Source organism: Acanthaster planci, linkage group LG07 (assembly GCF_054643075.1).
Source record: "Acanthaster planci isolate LZ-2023a linkage group LG07, COTS_SCS, whole genome shotgun sequence".
NCBI lineage: Eukaryota > Metazoa > Echinodermata > Asteroidea > Valvatida > Acanthasteridae > Acanthaster > Acanthaster planci.
Genome location: NC_141783.1, coordinates 19,530,919 through 19,550,849, shown reverse-complemented (window position 1 = coordinate 19,550,849; position 19,931 = coordinate 19,530,919). Strand labels below are relative to the sequence as shown.

Here is a 19,931-nt window from a genome sequence, read left to right as displayed (position 1 = left end):
TATATTCTATGTTTCTTGTATGTTCACAAACATTCGTTTAGTATCAGTGGCGTAAATTTGTGCCAGAATTTTTTTTGAGGGGGGGGCAGACTGTAAGAGATGCCTTGCCCGGCCATGAAAATTCGACAGTTGGGGGAAGGTGACACCATTTTACACTAAAAGAGGGCGATGTTAGTGATGTAGTGTGTATTATATTAATGCAGAATCTTACATCAGAACGGCATATTTATGTTTTTTTGTGTTCTCCTTTTTTGAGTACTATTCGGTACATTTTGGTTGTTGGGAAGCCGAAACGTTCTTCACAATCCACTCTGTTTCTTTCACACGATGAAAAAGTGGGGTAAGGGGAATGATTCAGTAGCCCATAATCCCCAATAAAAGTGGGGTGTGGGTGGAATATGTACCCCATTAGTCCGGGATTTATGCCCACGATAGTGATGATTTCCGCCGTTCAGTTGTTCAATGGCAGGACACTAACTTCATTCAAGCCTCTCGTATTTATTTTCTTTTATATTTTCACTGAGAAGTGACGATAGTATACTAGTTTTCGTTTAAAATTTACTAGTTAAGAGAAAACAAATATATCTGATTCTGGTCCGAGAAAAAAAATGGGATAGCAGTTTGTTCTTCAGACTTTTGTATGAACATTTAAAAAATAACATGCTTCAACAGGCTCTGGAAAACATGTAAAGTATACGAGCTCTGCATTGCATCACAGCACTGAATGCAGTCTGACTTAAAGCCCAAACTAGAGCTTGACAAGAAGGATCAAAGTCTCCATCTAATTTCAGCGTCCCCTGCCCGAGCGTAGGTTCGAGGACGGGACGGTCGCATTAAGATCTGTATTTAATATACAGTCATTGGAAAGGCTGAGAAAAGAATCTGATCCCTGATCAAGCCAAAACTCTGAAACCGAGTGAGCTTTCTGCGTGAGCCCAATCAAGATCTGGCCATCGTTTTCAGAATCCTTTGTTGGGAGGTCCACCATCCACACTCTAAAAAGGATCAACAAATTTGACTAGAATTCAGTAAAATGTGACTAGCTCTTCAGGGTCAGTTAGGTGCAACTGGTAATTAGCCAATCTGACTAGATTTTTTATTCAGTTCATTGATATTTCAAAGGCATAGAATAGGAATCTTATCAGAAAGGATGATTTGCCAACGTTAGCGTGGGTGTTTGACTGAATCCATAGTCAATTTTGAGCAACTAGGAAAGTCAGTCAACATTTTGACTAGGTTGCTTTAAGAGTGCATGCAGCTACAAATTCATGCTCTGCGTCACAACGGTGGAATCGTACATATATAGTGGTGACCAAGGTTACATTGGCCAGACCATATTTCATATGCAGCTGGTAACAACAAAAGTGCAAAAAGACGGAATATGTGCGCCCGGCAAACAGATAACCAGTTAACAATCTTAGGCATTGTATATTGCCTGTGAATGTTGCAAAGTACGAAAGCCCTGGAGTGCCATCAAGTATGTTTTTTGAAAAAGTGAAGCGTATTTTTTCCAAAATTTGTTTCTACGAGATACATTTTTTCGAAGTTTGTTTTTTACGAGATATATATTTTTTGAGATCTCTCTCTTTGATCTATTATTAGAAACGTTTCTGTTTTTCGAAATATTTGTTTGTACGAGTGATACGCACAGTCACACTCGATCTAGCATTGCATGTATTTCGGTTCACGTTTCTTTAACGTCACGCTCTGGGGACCTACGCCTTTCACGTTGTCTGGTTCCCAGATCAAACAGATCCCGATGGGTTTGTATCACCCGTCAAACAACAATTGGGAATTAATCACTGTAGTAAACGAATGGCCGTGTTGAGAAGACCAAACTAAAAAAACATTATTTCACGGATAGAAACAAACTGAAAATCGCCCGTATTGACAGACCAATGACCATTGGGGTGATTGAGCCGTATAAAAAAAATGGGACTCATAGGAAGCGTTTTCGCGAAGTCTCCACTTTTTGGGTGGGCTGTCGTAGCGCCAAGGATACGGAGATGGTCCAGTAGACTGGCCCCAGTCCGGGACTAGAAAAATATACCTCATTAAACAAAATTGGAAAAAGTAAATCTTGCAAAGCAAACTCTAGATAAAATGTATTTCATTGAAACAAAACTGGAAAAAAAATCTCATAAAAAACAAAATTGGAAAAATATATTTCGTAAAAACAAAAGTTTCCAAAAAAAGAAACAATGTTTCTGAAAATAGATCACTGAGAACAATCTAAAAAAATATATCTTGTAAAAACAAACTTGGAAAACAACGTATCTAGTAAAAAACTGTGAGAAAAATACATCCCGTAGAAACACATTTCGGTAAAAATGGATCTCGTTAAAATCAAACTTCGAAAAATATACTTCATTTTTTTCAAAAAATATACTTGATGGCACTCCAGGGCTTTTGTAGCAAAGTACAAAATGTCACGACACTCTCTTCTGCCCGCACCGGGCTCTGTTCACCCATTCTTCTATGCTTCGTCCGAATTAAAATTAATGGCAAACCCGAGCCTTTGCACAAAATAACTCATACAGAACTATGGGCCTCACGGGTCCCAAAGCCAGCTTACTAAAGAAAGCGGTCCTCGATTGACGGATTCCATTTCGGAAAGAAGCACTGGAATAAGGGTGTGTGTGTCAGGGCCTATACGGAAATACATTTAATATTTAAAAAATGTTTAAACTTCCTGTTGCACATAATATGTGCCAACAAGGAAGTTAAAAACCGAACCCATTGTAATGGGTTCGGTTTTAAACTTCCTTGTTGGCTGGAGACAAACCAACATTGGATGGGTTGTACGATCTCAACAACTGTGATTGTGTTCACACGATGACATGGCAATGTCAGGACGGAACAATGTTCAGTGGAGGTGCAATGTGGTTCTTGCAGAATCGAATGTTGCAGGCTGCGCTTTTCTGTGCCTTTCTCGTGGTTCTCGTTCACGGTCGAGATGAGGCTTGCCAGCTCTGCACGTGTACACGAACAAAGGTAGTGGACTGTACGGGCAAAGGTTTGACGTCTGTGCCTCCTGGAATACCACAAGATACTGCTATTCTGTAAGTTAGTGTGTGCTTCCCAATGCAATCATTTCATTACAACCCTTGAAAGTACTCGTGACCGGATAATTCGGTATTTTGTATTCTGAATTTCGTTTACTTTGGTGATTTACTGTTGCGTAAGTACAAAAAATAAAAGAAATTGGGTTCCCAATTTGAACAGTAACTGACAAGTGTTTTTTCCCACCATGGACGCCCCTCGAAACCATAATACTTAAAGCCAACAGCGCCTGTACAGAGATTCGACTTTGACACCAAGTGTTTCCCATACAAATACTTTGGAATTTCAATAGTAGTCATGCTTACAATAAGAAACGGGATCACAAGAGAGTGAAACAATTAAAGCTGAGCTTTTAGCTGGTGGGGCAGGCTTTTTTAAAACCCCGTAAATTCTTCAAACTTTCAATTTATTACTCTGGTGTCCATTATGTAGAAGGCACAACTCTTGAATTTAGGCATTAGGCTATTCATTCTTACCCCTCTGAGTTCTTCTAGAACTTCAGCTGTTTTCAACTGCCCTTGCAAAAATTGTGGCACGTGTCCAGATTCGCAGCCAGATCACGTACAAGAGGTAATCAGAGTATATGAGTCACCCGTTGCTATGTGTTTTTTTCTAATCGTTTCTGTACAAAGGAGTTGCTAGTTGTGATTTTTGTAACCTGGTCTCTTTGTTAGTACCGTTTCGTTTACCTAATAAAACAGGTATTTAATCCCCTTAGCTTTTTTGTGTATGTTGTTGGCTCCCCAATTCAGTTCTAATTACTTAAGAAAGGAATTTCTGGATTATTGTGGTTTGAGAAGGTGTGGTCCACTTAGTAGGAGTATCATCGTGCGCGCTTTGACCCAATCATACACTATGCATTAATGCGTCAACTGCGGAAATGAAAAAAAAATCTTAAACTCCTGCATGAAACAATTAAGCAAAATTGTGCATGTTTACACGTCATCAGCCGACAAGTGGTGAACCACTGCCTTCCGGGATTACTGTTGGCTCAAAGCGGGATAGTTGAAAAAGGTAAAACATGCCCGCCAATGATTAGCCCGAGAGTCCTTTGGATAATATTTTTACGCTATATGATTCACTATATAAGCTGGTGCCACACCTACAGGCCATTTACTTTGGCAAAGCTCGAGTTGAATGATGTCAGAAACGTATTGCTTCTATTGCGTTCAATCATCCCTGCATTTTCTTTCATTTCAGGGAGCTTGGACATAATAATCTGACGAGAATAAATGAGCAAACCTTCATGAACCTCACCAGACTCTTAACATTGTAAGTATAGGTTCATAATATATTCCAAAGACTGTGTCCACTAACGTCAATTGCAACATGTAAAAGGTATTACTGTGTAAATGAATCCATGTCCCGTGTGGGACCCCACGTATATAACACGCCTCTGACACGACTGGTGTTAGATCAGTTGACTCCTGACATTGTGCCCATGTGGCTTCTCTAATTACGTTAACAAGGCCAAATGTTGGCTTTTTACTTGATCACAACTTGATTCACAACTAACAAAGGATCTTTAAAGACTTCAACTTCTGAGTTGTTTTTACGTGGCCCACGGCTATGGAATGTCAAACCTTCGCTTCCATTGATTACAAAGCTTGTTGACTCCAGCATTCATTAAAAATAGAGTGAGCCTTTCTGTAATTGAAACCAAAATAAATCAATTGCAGGAATGACATATTTCAATCTGCTTTGTCATAACTGGCTCTTCTTAGAGCCGACATTTCTCCAATAAAGAGAATTCCTCCCGTTACCTGCAAAAATCATTTCCCAAATTAAAATCTTTTTATAATGATAAAGATTGACTTCCGAAAATGATTGTCACATTAATAGTGATATCAAATGAAGAACGTATACAAGAATATTTGTACTATATTCTAATTGTGTAATCAGAGAGAAATTTGTTACGATTTTGTTTCATTTTCAAGGAATCTATTATGGAATCAAATATCGACGATTGAGCCAGGATGCTTTAGTGGACTTTCCAGATTGCTGCATTTGTAAGTTAGCCTTTTAAGACATTCCCCTGAAAAGATACTTAAACATCACTATGCTTGAAATTAGGGGGTCATCTGCGAATTGGGTTTTCTGGCCGCCACTGTAGTCATTCTTGTGCTGTGATGAACAGTTTTAGTCGAAGATATAAAGTCATCAAGTCAATTTTCCCACATAAATAAGTTGTCAGGTGTCTACGGGTTTGCGAGATGATACTTTTCGACAAATCGTATCTATTCCTCGACTTGTTAAGATAACATTTCTTAAAATCATGCTGTGGTCAAGAAGTTGACTCGAGGAGAAACGACATGGGAGAGGCCTTGGTGTGCTGGATGTTGAATTGCTGACATAGTACTTCTCGACAAGTCGTTATCTTGTCTTCGGAAGGTTGTCTCCGCGAGATGTTATATCTAGACAAGTTGTTTATCTCCCCATCCGGAAGTCAACTCAGAGAATTACTTTAAGTGATTAAGTTGCATTACTTTTTAAATATGTCGACGTGACGTGATAAACCTTGGCATTTCTGGTGACAGGTATTCATGTAATTACTGTCGGATTACTGAGGAGGACAATACAAACTACTATATCAAATAAAACTAACAAGGTTGGGAAGGCCAGATTTCTCACGTATTTTTTTTTGCCATGCCCAATAATTTCAGTGTGTGGGGCGGGATTTTTTCTCATCACAACGGATGTTTACCAAAAATATGAGCAGACATCTGGACTTTGGTGATTGGAGGGTTTGTCTTTGTGCCCAGTACTCCAAGTCTTACTTTCCCTCATTCAATCGTTTAGAAACCTTGGTTCCAATCAACTAGAGAAGCTGGATGCAGACATCATGTTTGGCGTCGGTAGAGAACTGTGGTTAGTTGATATCATTTCATCATCATTTTGTATTGAATGAATTCTAATCTAACCTCTTTTGCAAATGATTAACTTGTTACAGCTGTCGTAATTTTGGGCAGACCGAACGAACGTTTTGATAAACTGACATCCATTTCGATTTAATGTTGCCGTTGGAAGCTCATTTTTCACGTTTGGCATCAAAAGGCATACGCTAATTTTACTAAATTTGGTATGCGCAGATTTCATCACCGGTGAAAAGTGTGTAATCAGTAGAAACTATTTCACTCTTCAACTTTAACAGGTTTGAAATGAGGGTGGATCACAACAGACTGAAGATATTGGACCCGCTGACATTCAGTGGAATATCATATCCCGGACGCATGTAAGATTTACACAATGCTCTTCGATATAATTGTCGATTTTGAAGACGGAGAACATGCATTACAGAGGGTTTGCGGGGCTTCCATCTTGCAGGCCAGTGCTTATGTTCCGCATTTATGCGTAAATGAGGCTTCCCTGTGGCACAAAAGAACTGCCCTGCAAGATGGCCACCACGTAAAGCCTGTTTTGTAGCGCTTTTGTGATTTTTTTCACTTATGAAAGTATTTACCGCTGCATTTGTACTTTTCCATCCATGAAAGACTTTACCAACGAAGTGGAGAAAATACAGTCGCAACTAGTTGACTTTATTCATATTCCCGCGATTTTGTAGTAACTGTGGCGGTAATCGTCTACTGGAGATTCCATCACGGCTGATGTATCAAAAACACAAAGAACGTACCGTAAATACATTGTAAGTATATTCTGGAGAAAACTATGATGCACTAATATGACAATATTAATGAAACGAGTCTATTCTTAAATTTATTTATGGTGATGGTACCAAAAGTGCTCAAAGAAAAGCAGTCTGTCTACGACAAAAAATGCTGTGCTGAAACCACTTGGATTTAAGGAATATTCGCAAACTGGGAATGTGTTTAAGGATATTTCTTATAAAGGCTAGAGTGGGATTCAAACCAACGGCGTGCACATTGAAGGCGAGATAGGAAACGCTGCGCCAACTCAACTCCAGGAACCTCTAGATTAGTTGGGTCAATGTTTTGAGAAGGGATAGGACCGGCTGTATGGTCCTCTCAGATGTTCTAAAACACAAGCAAATTGTGTATATTATCGGATTTTTCGTTATTACATCAACGGGCGGTTAATGATAATTATATTATCGGCAACGTTATAGGAAAATCTTTCAATGCATCACCTGATTGTCGATGGTGACGGTTTGTCTAAATGTCATCGGTTCCATTAGATGCATGTAGATAGCTTCCATTTTAAATACTAAAGATATTTTGGAGACGGTGGACGGGGTTACTATATATTTGTCCTTGTTTTTACCCATGAATGCATTATAATGTGCACCTGATGCCGTACACAGTTATAGTATCTAAATCGGAAAGAGTGAAATTAGGGACAAGACGTTTTAGAGTGAAAATCACTCTGAATTCAGACTGAAAAACGCTGAAAATATCCCCTTCCAGTGGAAGCTCAAGTGAAATTTCAATCTTTTGGAGTGACGAAATTTCATTCCAATTCATGTGGTCCTTAATTTCAATCGGAGGGATTGAATTTTCACTCGAATAGAGTGTATTTTAACTCTTTGGAATATACTTATCAACACTATTGCTACTCTCTCTCTGACTTTCAAAGATATTCTCCAAGGCTTGACTGGCATAAAGTAAACGTTTTCTTTGTTTTTCAACAGGATTTTTACAAATAACCAAATTGAACGGCTAGCACCAGATGCATTCGAAGGACTGAAATACATACGTATGTTGTAAGTGGCCGATAAACTTGAAGTTTAGGGTGAACTGTTTTATTCGGAATGAAATTTCAATAGAGCAAGTTTAGAACAGTGTTGTAGTCGAGTACTTTTGGAGTAACAACGTTCTCTGCCAAATATTGATCTGGGTAAGAGCGAATAAAGGTGGAGTGCATAGTTATTTGATGGTAATTGCACAAAGGTAAGAATGCAAATTTAATGTAAGACTTCAGACACCCCAAGTTCTGTAAATGTAAGTTTTAAGGAGAAAAGTACTCGGCCGAGTTGGTTTCGAGTGCTCTTGTCCTAAAAACGTAATTTTTTTTTTCAAACAGTGATTGTCTGAAGTCATCATTTTACTTTGTAATCTTACCGATATGCCAACATACTTTGGCTTTTCTCCCTCCTATTTATATGACTGGCAAAGAACTTGGTATTCGAAAAATTGGTTTTTTGAATAAAATATTCAAAAGAAGTAAGGAACAGTGATGAAATTACCTACGATATGAATTCAATGGCTACATGCACTTGCAGGATAAACTGGATAAACTCACAGTGAACAGAACAAAGACTGTTCTGTTATGCAATTGATAATCTGTCCGCAACGTACCATCAGATGCGTTTAAATGAAGTCTTCAGTTTTGAGAATATAATAATCCTAAGCTTTATTTTGATATTTTGGTACCTGAAACACTTGCTGAAAACCTTTTTTGGTTTGCGAAAACACATGTTAGGCCTACTTTTTGTTGAGTTTGTGGGGCCACCCTGTATGATAATCGATTTGGGAACATCTTTGTAATATTTAAAAAAAAAGGCAAAAAGGAGAAACTCGTAGCCTGTCGGGCTGACTGGTTTTTAGGGCGGCTGTACGCTGTTTCGGAGATCGTAGATTTAAATCAGCAGCATTCAATTTCTTTGCTTGCCTTTTTAATCCTTTGGTGGCAGCAAATATTATATTGGTTCCGCGTAGTTTGAGTTTAAAAATTATTCCGTTTTCATGATTAGGTAGGAAAAAACAAGCCCCGTACAGTGATTATTTTATTATGTTATTACTTAAGGATTTTTGCTTTTAGTTGTATCAGGCAGTTGACTTGAAATTTCACTTTAGTTGTTAAGAATAAGACAAGAGAAAAGTTAACCTACCTTAAAGCTGCTTTTCCTAACTTTTTGGATATTATTGACTATTTCTGTTTTTTCCCTTAACAGTTCTTTTTTTTAGAAATGAAACAGTTGGTACTGTTATTTTTTAAATTAATTGGTAGTTAGTACATATGAATAATATTCATGTTTTCCAAATTATATCTAATTTGAAAACAAGCAAGTGTGTATAAAAAATACGTTTTCTGCATCAATCCTTCCAGGTATTTCGCTTCCAATAGAATAAAAGCTCTCCCCGACAGTATTTTTATCAACACGACTATAGGAAATACCTTGTAAGTATTTTTCTGCCGACGGTTTGATGTTTGAGTACATGTTTTGAATGAAACATTTCACAAATCGATGATGCATATTGCATTTATGTCGAATGCGCACTAGAGTCAGTCAGGGTTGCCGTTACAGTAACTCTTGGAATCTCAAGTTATAAAAAGACCTGAAAAGCAGATCTGTAACAGTAGAATTCTAAATATTTGGGCATACGGAATTCGTTCCGCACATTATTACAATACAAATTATGTTTCTTATATCTAGAGCCCAAAAGACCTTTTACTATTAAATTCACAATTATGCACGCATGCACATGAATAGGCACGGCGGTCAAAAGCGTGAGCGGCCCACCAAAATATGTACAGGAGTGAAAACTACATGACCATTCAGACTTTTTTCAAGATTTTCTCAGACGATTTTAGAGCGTTTTCCGTTGAAAAAGCTAGAAATGGCAGATAATTTACTGAGAGGATATTTAAGTTTGTAGCTCTGTCCATTTCTAGCTACTTACACTTTTTGTCGATAGACGTATTTTCTGCACATTCGTGTAAAATCATGATTGTTTCAGCTTAAAGGACCTGTACAGTGAAGGCTACAGTTTCGTTTTAAACCATTTACCACGATGATCAGCCATAGACAACATTCCTGGTTTCAGACGCAACTTTTTTGACATAACTTTACTATTATCCTGATTGTTGGGTGACATTTTCCACAACTTTTCTTTCAGGGACTTGTCTTCGAATATGATCAGGTGCCTCCCAGATGGCCTTTTCCGGTCGATGAGTAAACTCCGTTATTTGTACATGGGAAATAACATGCTGACCGTACTCTCGAAGAAAATGTTCGACGGATTACGCTCTTTAAGAGAACTGTAAATAAGTTTCAACTTTACTAAATCGACGATCAATTTTAACGAAAAAAAAAATACCCCCACTCTCCTACCACCATGTATCACTCACCCGCCATTATCTCCCCCACCCGCTCTACCCCATCGCCCCACCCTAACACCTCACCACCAGAAACCGCCATCCACCAAGTTTAATTTCCCTTGGTCTTTTTTTGCCACCTCACAAGTTTAACTAACATCCCAACCACTTCGCTTTAATAGCAATTGGGTTTGCATGAAGGACATGAAAAAAATTTAAGGGTTTCAGGAACACTTTGCAACCTAACGAGAAGCAAAACCACACAACTCACTCAGGGCCGGATTATTATAAATATTGACACAAAACAAGAGATTTGTAATACAAAACTGCTGCAAACTGCTTGCTGACTACAGTGACCTAAAATACAAGTGGAGGGCCTGACGTTTCGATCCTAGCCTAATCTCTCTCAAAGGCGAAATGACAAGTGGACAGGATCCACGAGCAAACAGGGAATACTTGGTAGATTCCCTGTTTGCTTGTTTGTCCTGTCCACTTATTATTTTGCCTTTGAGAAAGATTCTGCTAGGATCGAAACGCCAGGCCCTCTATATTTTGTAATACAAAACAAGTAAGCAGCGTCCCCGGTACACTTTTGCATAAACTAATTGCACCAGTCACAATTAAGCAGCTGCTCAGAAACAAAGTCCTCAACAAAGTGACGCTGTCAATCAAAAAAAAAAAAAAAACTCGACTTAAGACACTTAATATGTTCACTCTAACTGATTAAAACATTCCTCATTGGTGTTTTTTTGGGGGGGAAGGCAAAACCTCCGTTGGCCTTCCTACCTGGATCCGCCATTGAACTCATTAGAGGGAACAGCTTACAAGAGAGAACAGCTTACGCGATGTTATTGCAGATCTTTTTTTTATCATTTTACCCACAGATTGATCTCAGACAACCCCATTATCCACATCGATGACCGGGTGTTCTCTGAAACTCAGCTGGTCAACCTGTAAGCATACCTTTTAACACTTCCAGACCTTTTAAAAGAAACTAAAAGAAAGAAAAAAATTTAACACTCAGCCAGAAATATATTAACAGACAGAACATTTTTTCGATATGACACCACCAAGAGCTTAAAACCATAATTTCATGCAGTTACATATCCAAAGTTCTGTTTCACGAGTCAAGGTAAAAGCAGAGAAAAACCAAAACACTATCGGGCATAACTGTATCTGGCACAGTTGTTGACATCTCCCCCCGCGGTGACTGCATCAAGAAAACGATGTATATGTAACTGCCATCCTGGGACGGCTGTGGATCGGTTGATGCCTGGGCCATTTTCCAATACTCGACTTCGGCTCCGTCTCAGGCTTGAACTGTTTTTTTTCCCTCCTAACTTTGAAGTTGTAAGCGCAATAATAAGTCTGATAGTGTCACAAAACATCAAGTAAGATGCAAACGAGCCAAACATTACAGAACTTCAATTTAATTTAAACACTTCAGGCCCACAATCGGGGATTAGTTTCAAAGACGAAGCCTGAGACAGAGACGAAGTTGAGTATTGGAAAACGGCCCCGCCCAAGGAACGCACTGCACTATGTTAAAACACTCAAAATGTTTCATGGTCCCTTCCTTATCTAGCTAATGAAGGTTCCTTCCTGTCGACGCTTCCCGATGTACGGTAAACAATGGGGCGCACATCACCATTACCCAGCTCTATTAGAACCACTGTACATATCAGTCGTACTCTCGACGCTGGCTAAAAATTAGTCTGAAAGACCACTGATTCTAAATGTACGGACACAAACAGGCGCCACCTTTCAGAGACCCAAATAGAACCATAATTTTACAGGCTGATATGTGCCGGAACTCTTGCTGGCCCTTTTATGTGCATTCTGGTTTTTATTTTCACCGGAGGAATTTGAATAAATTCTTTATGAATTATTTAGTGCTCGATCAACACCGGTACTGTTCGACAACTGCGAAGACCCCTATTCCCACTGCTATTTTATATAACACTCTTGTTACACAAAACAATTGTTTTGTCTGCAGGTACATTTACAACACCCAACTGAAGTCCATTTCTGACAGGCCATTTGTGACAAGAAATAGTACCATAATGCTAGTGTAAGTATTGTGAAGTAACGTACCAGCTCTGCGCCTAGCTGGTTAGTTTGGTAGCGTGCCACCTCGATGGTGTTGTATCCCGGCGTTGGTGGGCCACACACCAGGCAATCCCCTTTTTGTTGAACGGATATACCGAGCAAGATACTGGAGGGAGGGGTACCCCTCCCACATGTCCAATCCCTATGCACACCCTTCAGTTTTGTTACCGAGAATTCCTGAGATTCCAATCAAACAATGACCAACACAAAGTTGGAGGATGCTCTCCATCCCATATCTTGCTTTATACATATGGCCGGTGGCATACACAGTGGAATGGGGAGTTGAATGTGGGTGGAGTCGGAATCAACTAGGCGGAGCAACGTGGCTTAAAACCTCTATCCTAATTAGAGGTAGATCCGACCCAACAACATCGACCGATGATTGGTGAACAGAGACAATAAATCAAAGACGGTGGTCACGCATTTAGATCATCACTGGCCATGTCATTCCGTTTAATCCAATCTTGGAAGTGAAAATATAAATTTGTATGTCTTATTTTAGGTCACTTTATGGTAGCAACATCGAAGCTATCTCGGATTCTGTTTGGCAAGATTTGGGACTGAATAGCAGAATGTGAGTTACTTGGAGTTTATAGTTTGGTGTTTGGCCTCTGATAATGTTGCAAATATGTTAATTTGCGTATATATGCAGATAGCCATAGCCGTCGCCATAGTCGTATTCGTCTGAAGGCCCTTCACAATAAAAAAAATGCAAACCAACAAATGTTTTCAATTTTAATTGCACTAGTTTAATTTTGGTGCTTTTTAGTTTTATGCTAATGAGTATTTTCATGTTATGCAACTGATCATCCCGGGGAAAGAACGTTGGCACTTCGAGCCAGATCATTGCGGTCAAGATCGGCATGTGCTTTCGGGCTTTTTGAAAACTCGGCTGTCGTGCACGCTTGAGCTCTCTTCTAACACACTTTCTAATTCTGCTTCTGTCCATGAAATCATCATGTAATCTATAATCCTCGACCGATTCCACAGATTCATCGAAAATACTCTACGAAGAGTACATCAGGCAAGATCAGACGTGGAAATGTGAGACACGCTAACATACTCACCTTACCATGTTTGGGAATTTACAGTGGGGTAAATCTCTGTGGAAATTGGGGGATGGGTGTCGGGATGGGGAAAAGTGGGAGGGGGGATGACTTGCCCGCCCATGAAAATTTGAAAGGGGGGGACACCATATACACTATATACATGGCGATGTTCATGATAAAGATGTTCACCTGTAATGTGTATCAAATTCATGTAGAATCTTACATCAGAATATGGCTTTTTAAAATTGCTGTCCCTTTTTAGTGATATTGAAAACTTTAGTCTTTGGGAAATTTTAAAAATTCTTCAAAATCACAAAAAGTGTGTATGTGGGGGATGATTCAATAACCCATTCCCCCTCAAATAGGAGGGGATATATACCCCGACCCTCTTTACGCGCATGGTAAATTAACATCATAGAATCGGAACCGTGCTTCGTGCGCTATCTCAATATTTTAGTTATTTGTGCATATGTAATTCCCTATTGGGCCAGATATTATGTTATTTTTCTCTCATTTTTGTAACGCTATTATCTACCGTATATTTGAAACTCTCCTCAAGATGCTAACTGTTGATCAAGGTTTTCGCTCAGATAACGTTTTATTATATTCCACACTCTTTTGCCTTCAACATAGTTACCATATTTATTCATTTGTTTTCATACCAGTGGTTTGGTAGGAAGTGGATTTGTTCAGCCAATAAATGTTTCGTCTCAAAGTCGAAAAGCCTTAATTACCTCTGGATTTCACTGTGGAAAAGTATACGGTGAGCGATGGCAATGCACCCCATGCCCCCAAGGCACTTACGGAGGCCCTTGGGGGTCATGCAGGGCCTGTCCATTCGGTAAGGATTTCATTTATCATATTTGTGTATAATACAATATCGTGGTGCAGCCAGTCGCACTTAAAAAATAGGCATTATGATGTTTCGATAGAGGAGGCTGCAGCGTGCTGCTCTTTGGGTGAACTGTTAGTCTTGGGGAAAATTTTTAAAGCCCGATTTTGGAAATTTTCTGAAACCTTTGGGAGGTTGCTTATACGATTTGAAGGAAGTTACTGTTCATCGTTTGCAGGTGGATTTTTCCAAAACCGAACCGGACAAGTCTTAAAGACAGGGGCTGACATGAACTGCCTTTCCTGCAACAATGGCACCTACGTGACACCGGCGGCTTGTCCTGGAAGAAGTATTGGTGATTGTGTGGTTTGTCCGACGGGCACGGATAAAAGTCGCCACGCTGGATTCCGCGCGTGCCCTTGTGCATCCAGTTACTACCGCCGAGACAGGTTCGGTGAATGCTTCCCTTGCCCCTTGGAAGGTATCAACTGCTCGGGGGAATACCAACACCTCGTGCCTGGATTCTGGTGGACTTGGGACTGGGGTTCGACTGACAATTACCAATCTTACGAGAACTATGTCAAAAACATTCTTGTGAAAAACGATAGCTATGATAAACACGCGTGTAAGTTCCAAGGAGTCTTGCCTAAAGTTCACTCATGTCCAAGGAGAGCCTCGTGTCAAAATCTAGTTGAGGGACTAAATGCCACATGCCAACATGGTTACAGTGATTTCCTGTGCTCTAAGTGCATACCCAAATTCTATTCTTGGTTCGGCCAGTGCTTCAAATGCCCAAATTGGCGGGTGTTCCTCCTAGAAATCCTCGCATCTGTGCTGGCCATCGTTGTAGCAATATGTATTGTTGCATGGGACCTTCGGAGGCATCGTCGAAGAGGTCGCTCCGTCGTCAGTGTACTGTTCTCACGACTTAAGATTTTGCTCGGCTTCTATCAGATCATGGGAGAGATATTCGACGCAGTTCATGACCTTCCTTGGCCGCAGCCTCTGATAAAGATCGGTTCTTTCTTCAGAGTTTTGGAGGTGAATATCATGCAGTTGATCGTGAGTCCTCGTTGTTATTTCCCAAACTTTACCTACCCAACAGTTTACATTGAGTTTATAGCTGGTCTCAGTTTTTCCATTCTTGTAATTATCTCGGCGTTGAGTTTGTACAAACTCATATGGTTGTATCTACGCCTTAAGGAAACACCGGCCGATGTTTGCAGTGATGTACTGACTAAAACAAAGCAAACGTGCTATCTCGTTGTTGTTATTTTGCTGTTTATTGCCTACCCAAGCCTATCGCATGCCATCTTGACGTTGCTGCCGTCTGGCTGTGATGAATTCGACCTGGATGAAACAGAAAAGATCAAAGTACGTCGTCTTAGATCAGACTTCTCCATCGACTGTAAGACATATGAACATGGCATGTATATTACTGCCGCCGAAGCTTCTCTGTGCTACGTTGTAGGTTTTCCATTAGTGTTACTATTTATGCTTTGGATGATTCGTCGGAGGAGAAAGAAGGCCAGTAATTCCTCGAGCATTTCAGATTCCAGGGATGACCTAGGCCAAACACCATTGGACGTTGCAGATCGTCAGACCGGTCATGACACTCACCGTCATGAGCTGGAAGACATCCCACAAGGTCGTATCGAAGATTCTGCCAATTTGGTTTCTCATGATAACATGAATAATATGATAGACACCGCGCCTAACATTGGTCAACTCGCGTCTCCATCGTTCCTTGCATTAAATAGAAAAATTACATGGGAAACCTTCCTGTGTGAAAATTACAAGGAGCAGTTCTGGTATTGGGAGATCGTAGAGCTCGCACGCAAAATCCTCCAAGTCCTCTTTGTTCTGTTGTTCGGTGCTGAGGATCACTTCACCCTCTTCGCGACCATCGTCCTATCCGTTGGCTTTCTCGTCGTCCATGCCTACGTTAAGCCAATGAAGGATGCTGCAGAACATCGTCTTCAGATGTGCTCCCTGGCTAGCATCTTTCTTAATCTGTTGGTGGCCTCTTTGCTTCTGTTGCCAAGTGACGGCAGTGGTCCCAGCGAAGCAAGGAAGAAAGTTTTGGCAGTATTCCTGGTTCTTCTCAACCTCAGCATCGTTGCTTTTGTGGCAGGTAAGTCACACGTCAGGCTTTAGTAATTGAAAAATCACTTGCAAAGATTTTCAATTTATTCATATTTACATCTTTTGGCATTGAAAATGATGCAATGTATCATCGGTGTTTCAAGCACGATTTACAGTATTCTAACTAGTGGATTTGAATGGAGATAAAAATCGGCATTTCCGATGGACAAGTGAGTAATATGTGCAACTTAAGCGAAAAAGAAAATTTCAACTTCATGGCAAAATAGAGGTAATAACAATGTCACGAGATGAAGAGGCCACTACAGGTTGCAAAGCCTTAAAAGCAAAGCTTGTGTAAGGCATGCCATTACAAGAAACAAACAGGACAATACAAAAGAAACAGCAAAATTCATCAAACTAGGACTCTGGAGACTACATGTATTAGGACACATGAAATCTATTGCATAAGATAAAATTGAAGTTTCAGCTTAAAAGTGTTAGAAGACGTTAAACACCTGAGAACATCGGTAAGCTATTCTATAAAATAATGGAGTTTTTGCCAAAAAGGCAAATATAACCTTCAGCACTAGTTGTGCATCACTGCAGGTGACATAGGCTTACTTAAAGTCCGTCTTAGTACAATCAATCCTGAGTGGAGTCTCAAATATACTGCAAACGTAAATGTTCATGTGTTACCAAAAGCTCAGGAGTCATCCCGAGTCCAGAGTTAGCTTTTGGTATCAACTAACTCATCACATCTGGAGGATCGTGTTCTGTTGCAGTTTCAATCTTTCTTCTTCACAGGAAGTGCGATATGGTCATTTGTGAAGCTGGTTTTCAAGACAGCGTGTTGCCGGCGTGCTACCATGTTCGTCGCCCATGTCTGCCGCAAGCTTCTGCCACTACGACGGTCCTGGGTATCGAGACGCCGCCCAGGAAGTGAGACACAAGTTTTGTTAAGCGGAAGGCCTGTTAATGGACAGAGTAACCAGAGAGGTTTGTCTGAGGCACGGGTTGTGTGACCGGTTTGTATATAAATGGCACTGTGATTCCTCCTTTAAGGAGCATCACCATCATAGATGAATGTTTTTCATTTTCTGATGTTTTGTTTTAATTAGTCAAATAAGACTGCATGCATTTTTTCTAGTCATTTGACTAAGTAAAATTTTCAGTGATAGTACATGTAATGGACACAAAATAGAATTTGTGAAAATCTTGGGCAATGGGTTGAAAGAAAAGATTAACAACGATCAAATATTTCGAGAAAAGACTTCTCCGTCATCAGAGGCCTTGTTGGCAGCAGTATTGTCGACTGTCGTTTTATCGACTCTGTACCCAGTGAAGACCAAGTGAAAATCATGCTTGCAGTGTCCAAAAGTTCGCTACCTGCGGAGTGTAGTGCATTGACTTCGGGTCTTTGTTAGTTCATTGGATGTAAAGGGTCTGCGCTTTGAACACCACGGTCGTGTTTTCCTACAAGTGGCTGCCCAAACTATGGCTGGCTGTCAGTACAAATTAAAGTAAAGAATTAAAAAATCTCACACAGAATACCTGCAGATAATAATACACATACTACTGAACACTACATGAAAATCCAACCCGCCTTAAAATTGGTAGGACAAATGTACAGTTTGAAGGAATTTGAGGTGCAATCTAACCAAAGGATAATTTTTTGCAAACTTTGGCCGCCCATACAAATTGTAGGCAAACTGAGGGTGGTCTATCAACCTTCAGTAGAAGCACCCCTCCTCGATTAAAAAAGAACCATATTGGTCGGGAATAATCATTTTGGTTGATAGCTATTTAACCGCAACGCATGTATTTCTTTATCGTTTGTGAACTATAGCGAAGTGCAGTTCCCATCGAAGGAGCTTCTGTTGCTAGGGAAATTGTGCCTGCTCTTGGTGGCACTCGTGGCCTATAAGCCATTGGCCTATTGCGCACTTCAGGTCTATTTCCATACCATATATATTGAATAATGTAGAAGTTAACAAAACTTAAGTTACAATAGTACGGAGGAGGTTAGACAGAAAGCAAAAGCTTGTACTGGATCTGCCCCCTGAAGTAGAATACATGTAATTCACACAATTATTAGTGTAAAACATTAACAATATATACAGACGTAATGAAGGTCCTTATCATGTAGATAGTAACTTTTATATCATGCAACGTCCTTGATACCTGAATATTTTTTAAAACTTCTCACCATGGTACAGTTTATCAGAATTGGGATTTAAATAAAACAGATAAACTATACCCTGGTGATAAAATTTAAATGTTATTAAAATATATAATGTACACGTGGATAAAAAGACGGAAGGAATAAAAGTGTTTAAGATTTTGACAGTAGATTATAATTCATCGCCGAGGACGAGGTCTGGCTGCAAAAATGTTAAGACTGATTATCATCTGGTGCCCCTCTACGTAATGTGTCAAGAATTCGGGGGATTCAGATGTTCTGGCGGTTGTAAATTTGTGCAAAACAAGCGCATATAGAAAGGTTCTTGCTCACACAGCCACGGATAAGATGCCGTAATTTCTCTCCCTCCCCCAGAAAAAGGGCTTGTTCATTGGGCTGTTCGTTCAAACTTCGCAATGGCATGATCTTGGTGAAATAACACACCACGCAGATTGATGTATATTTGCTTGAGTTTTAAATTTGGGTCGGTTAGAACTTTTCAATGCGTAGAAGCAGTGATTTTTGCAACGATGAGAAGGAAAAACGTATAGCGTTCATTTGGGAAGCACGTGTGTTGCAAAGGATTTGATTTTCGTGAGGTTACCGGAAATGGATTTTCGAAAACCACGAAAATCAAACACCTTTCAAAAATTAACTTGCATTGATTTTGTGAATCATTTTGTCGTTTGTACAATGCATTGCGCTTTGGCGTGGAAGACCATAACAAAATGGCCAGTAGAGGGAGTAAGAATGACACGGGGGGCCTCGAAGATTAATACATTCGTAACCAATGGCGGCGGAACGATTTTCAAAGGGGGGGAGTTCAACGAGACCATCAGGCATTAATGTGCCAATCCATTAAGCTCAACCCAATTACATAACCTGCAAAAAGTGTGGAGGAGGATTCCCGCAGTCGGGGGGGGAGGGGATTCTGGCCCCACTGCCCTCCCAGCCGCTTCTGCCGCCAGTGGTTACGGTCACACGGTTAATAACTTGTGACGTGGGCCTACACAAAATGCGCCCTCTATACTGCACTCTTTTTAATAAAACTCAAAGGTCGAGTTCGGGCTGTCCGTCTTGACACGGGTTTCGTGTTCTCGCGCTCGAACGGCGAGAACACGACTCAAGAACACTGTTCTCGGAACAGGATCACACACCACCTCCTCGTCAGGATTTTACACAAACACACGGAAAAACTCGTCCGATTTGATTTTTGAACAGCCGCAAAAAGTACCGATGTGGCTTAATTAACAAAGCCGAAGACAATGGAAAGTTTTGACAGAAATGATTTTTTGTAAATGGAAAAGAAGTTAGCCTAGTTATCCAACATTAACTAAGGAAGAATGCACAAAGACGCTGCCATGTTGGATGTTGCTTGCCACAAATAACTACGGCGACCCACGAACAACAAATCGAGCTGTTCTTGAACACGGCGAGAACAAGCCGCCCAAACTCAGCCAAAGTAAAGTATAACGGTAAACTGCAATAAAGTCTGTGAAGAGATTCGACTTGAACATGTGAGTTTCTAAACCACTGAGCTAGTATGCATACCAATCTGCCAGTAGGTCGTTTTTGTGCGTGTGTGATACAAACTGCTGAC

General features: G+C 40.2%; 1 protein-coding gene across 4 annotated transcripts; it reads left to right on the top strand.

Moving 5' to 3' along the window:
• Positions 1 to 2,788: 2,788 nt before the first annotated feature.
• LOC147798691 (uncharacterized) lies at positions 2,789 to 18,501 on the top strand. 4 transcript variants are annotated; one of them, XM_087138699.1, is made up of 16 exons: positions 2,789 to 3,062; positions 4,264 to 4,335; positions 5,001 to 5,072; positions 5,863 to 5,931; positions 6,215 to 6,295; positions 6,626 to 6,706; positions 7,670 to 7,741; positions 9,088 to 9,159; positions 9,879 to 10,022; positions 10,962 to 11,030; positions 12,074 to 12,148; positions 12,689 to 12,760; positions 13,177 to 13,230; positions 13,901 to 14,076; positions 14,306 to 16,201; positions 16,957 to 18,501. In XM_087138699.1, the coding sequence occupies exons 1-16, from the start codon at positions 2,836 to 2,838 to the stop codon at positions 17,172 to 17,174; spliced, it is 3,450 nt and encodes a 1,149-aa protein (XP_086994825.1). In that variant the 5' UTR covers positions 2,789 to 2,835; the 3' UTR covers positions 17,175 to 18,501. The 4 variants fall into 4 exon arrangements, with proteins under 4 accessions (XP_086994825.1, XP_086994827.1, XP_086994826.1 ...); XM_087138701.1 differs by lacking the exon at positions 6,626 to 6,706; XM_087138700.1 differs by lacking the exon at positions 13,177 to 13,230.
• The last annotated feature ends 1,430 nt before the right edge of the window (positions 18,502 to 19,931 follow it).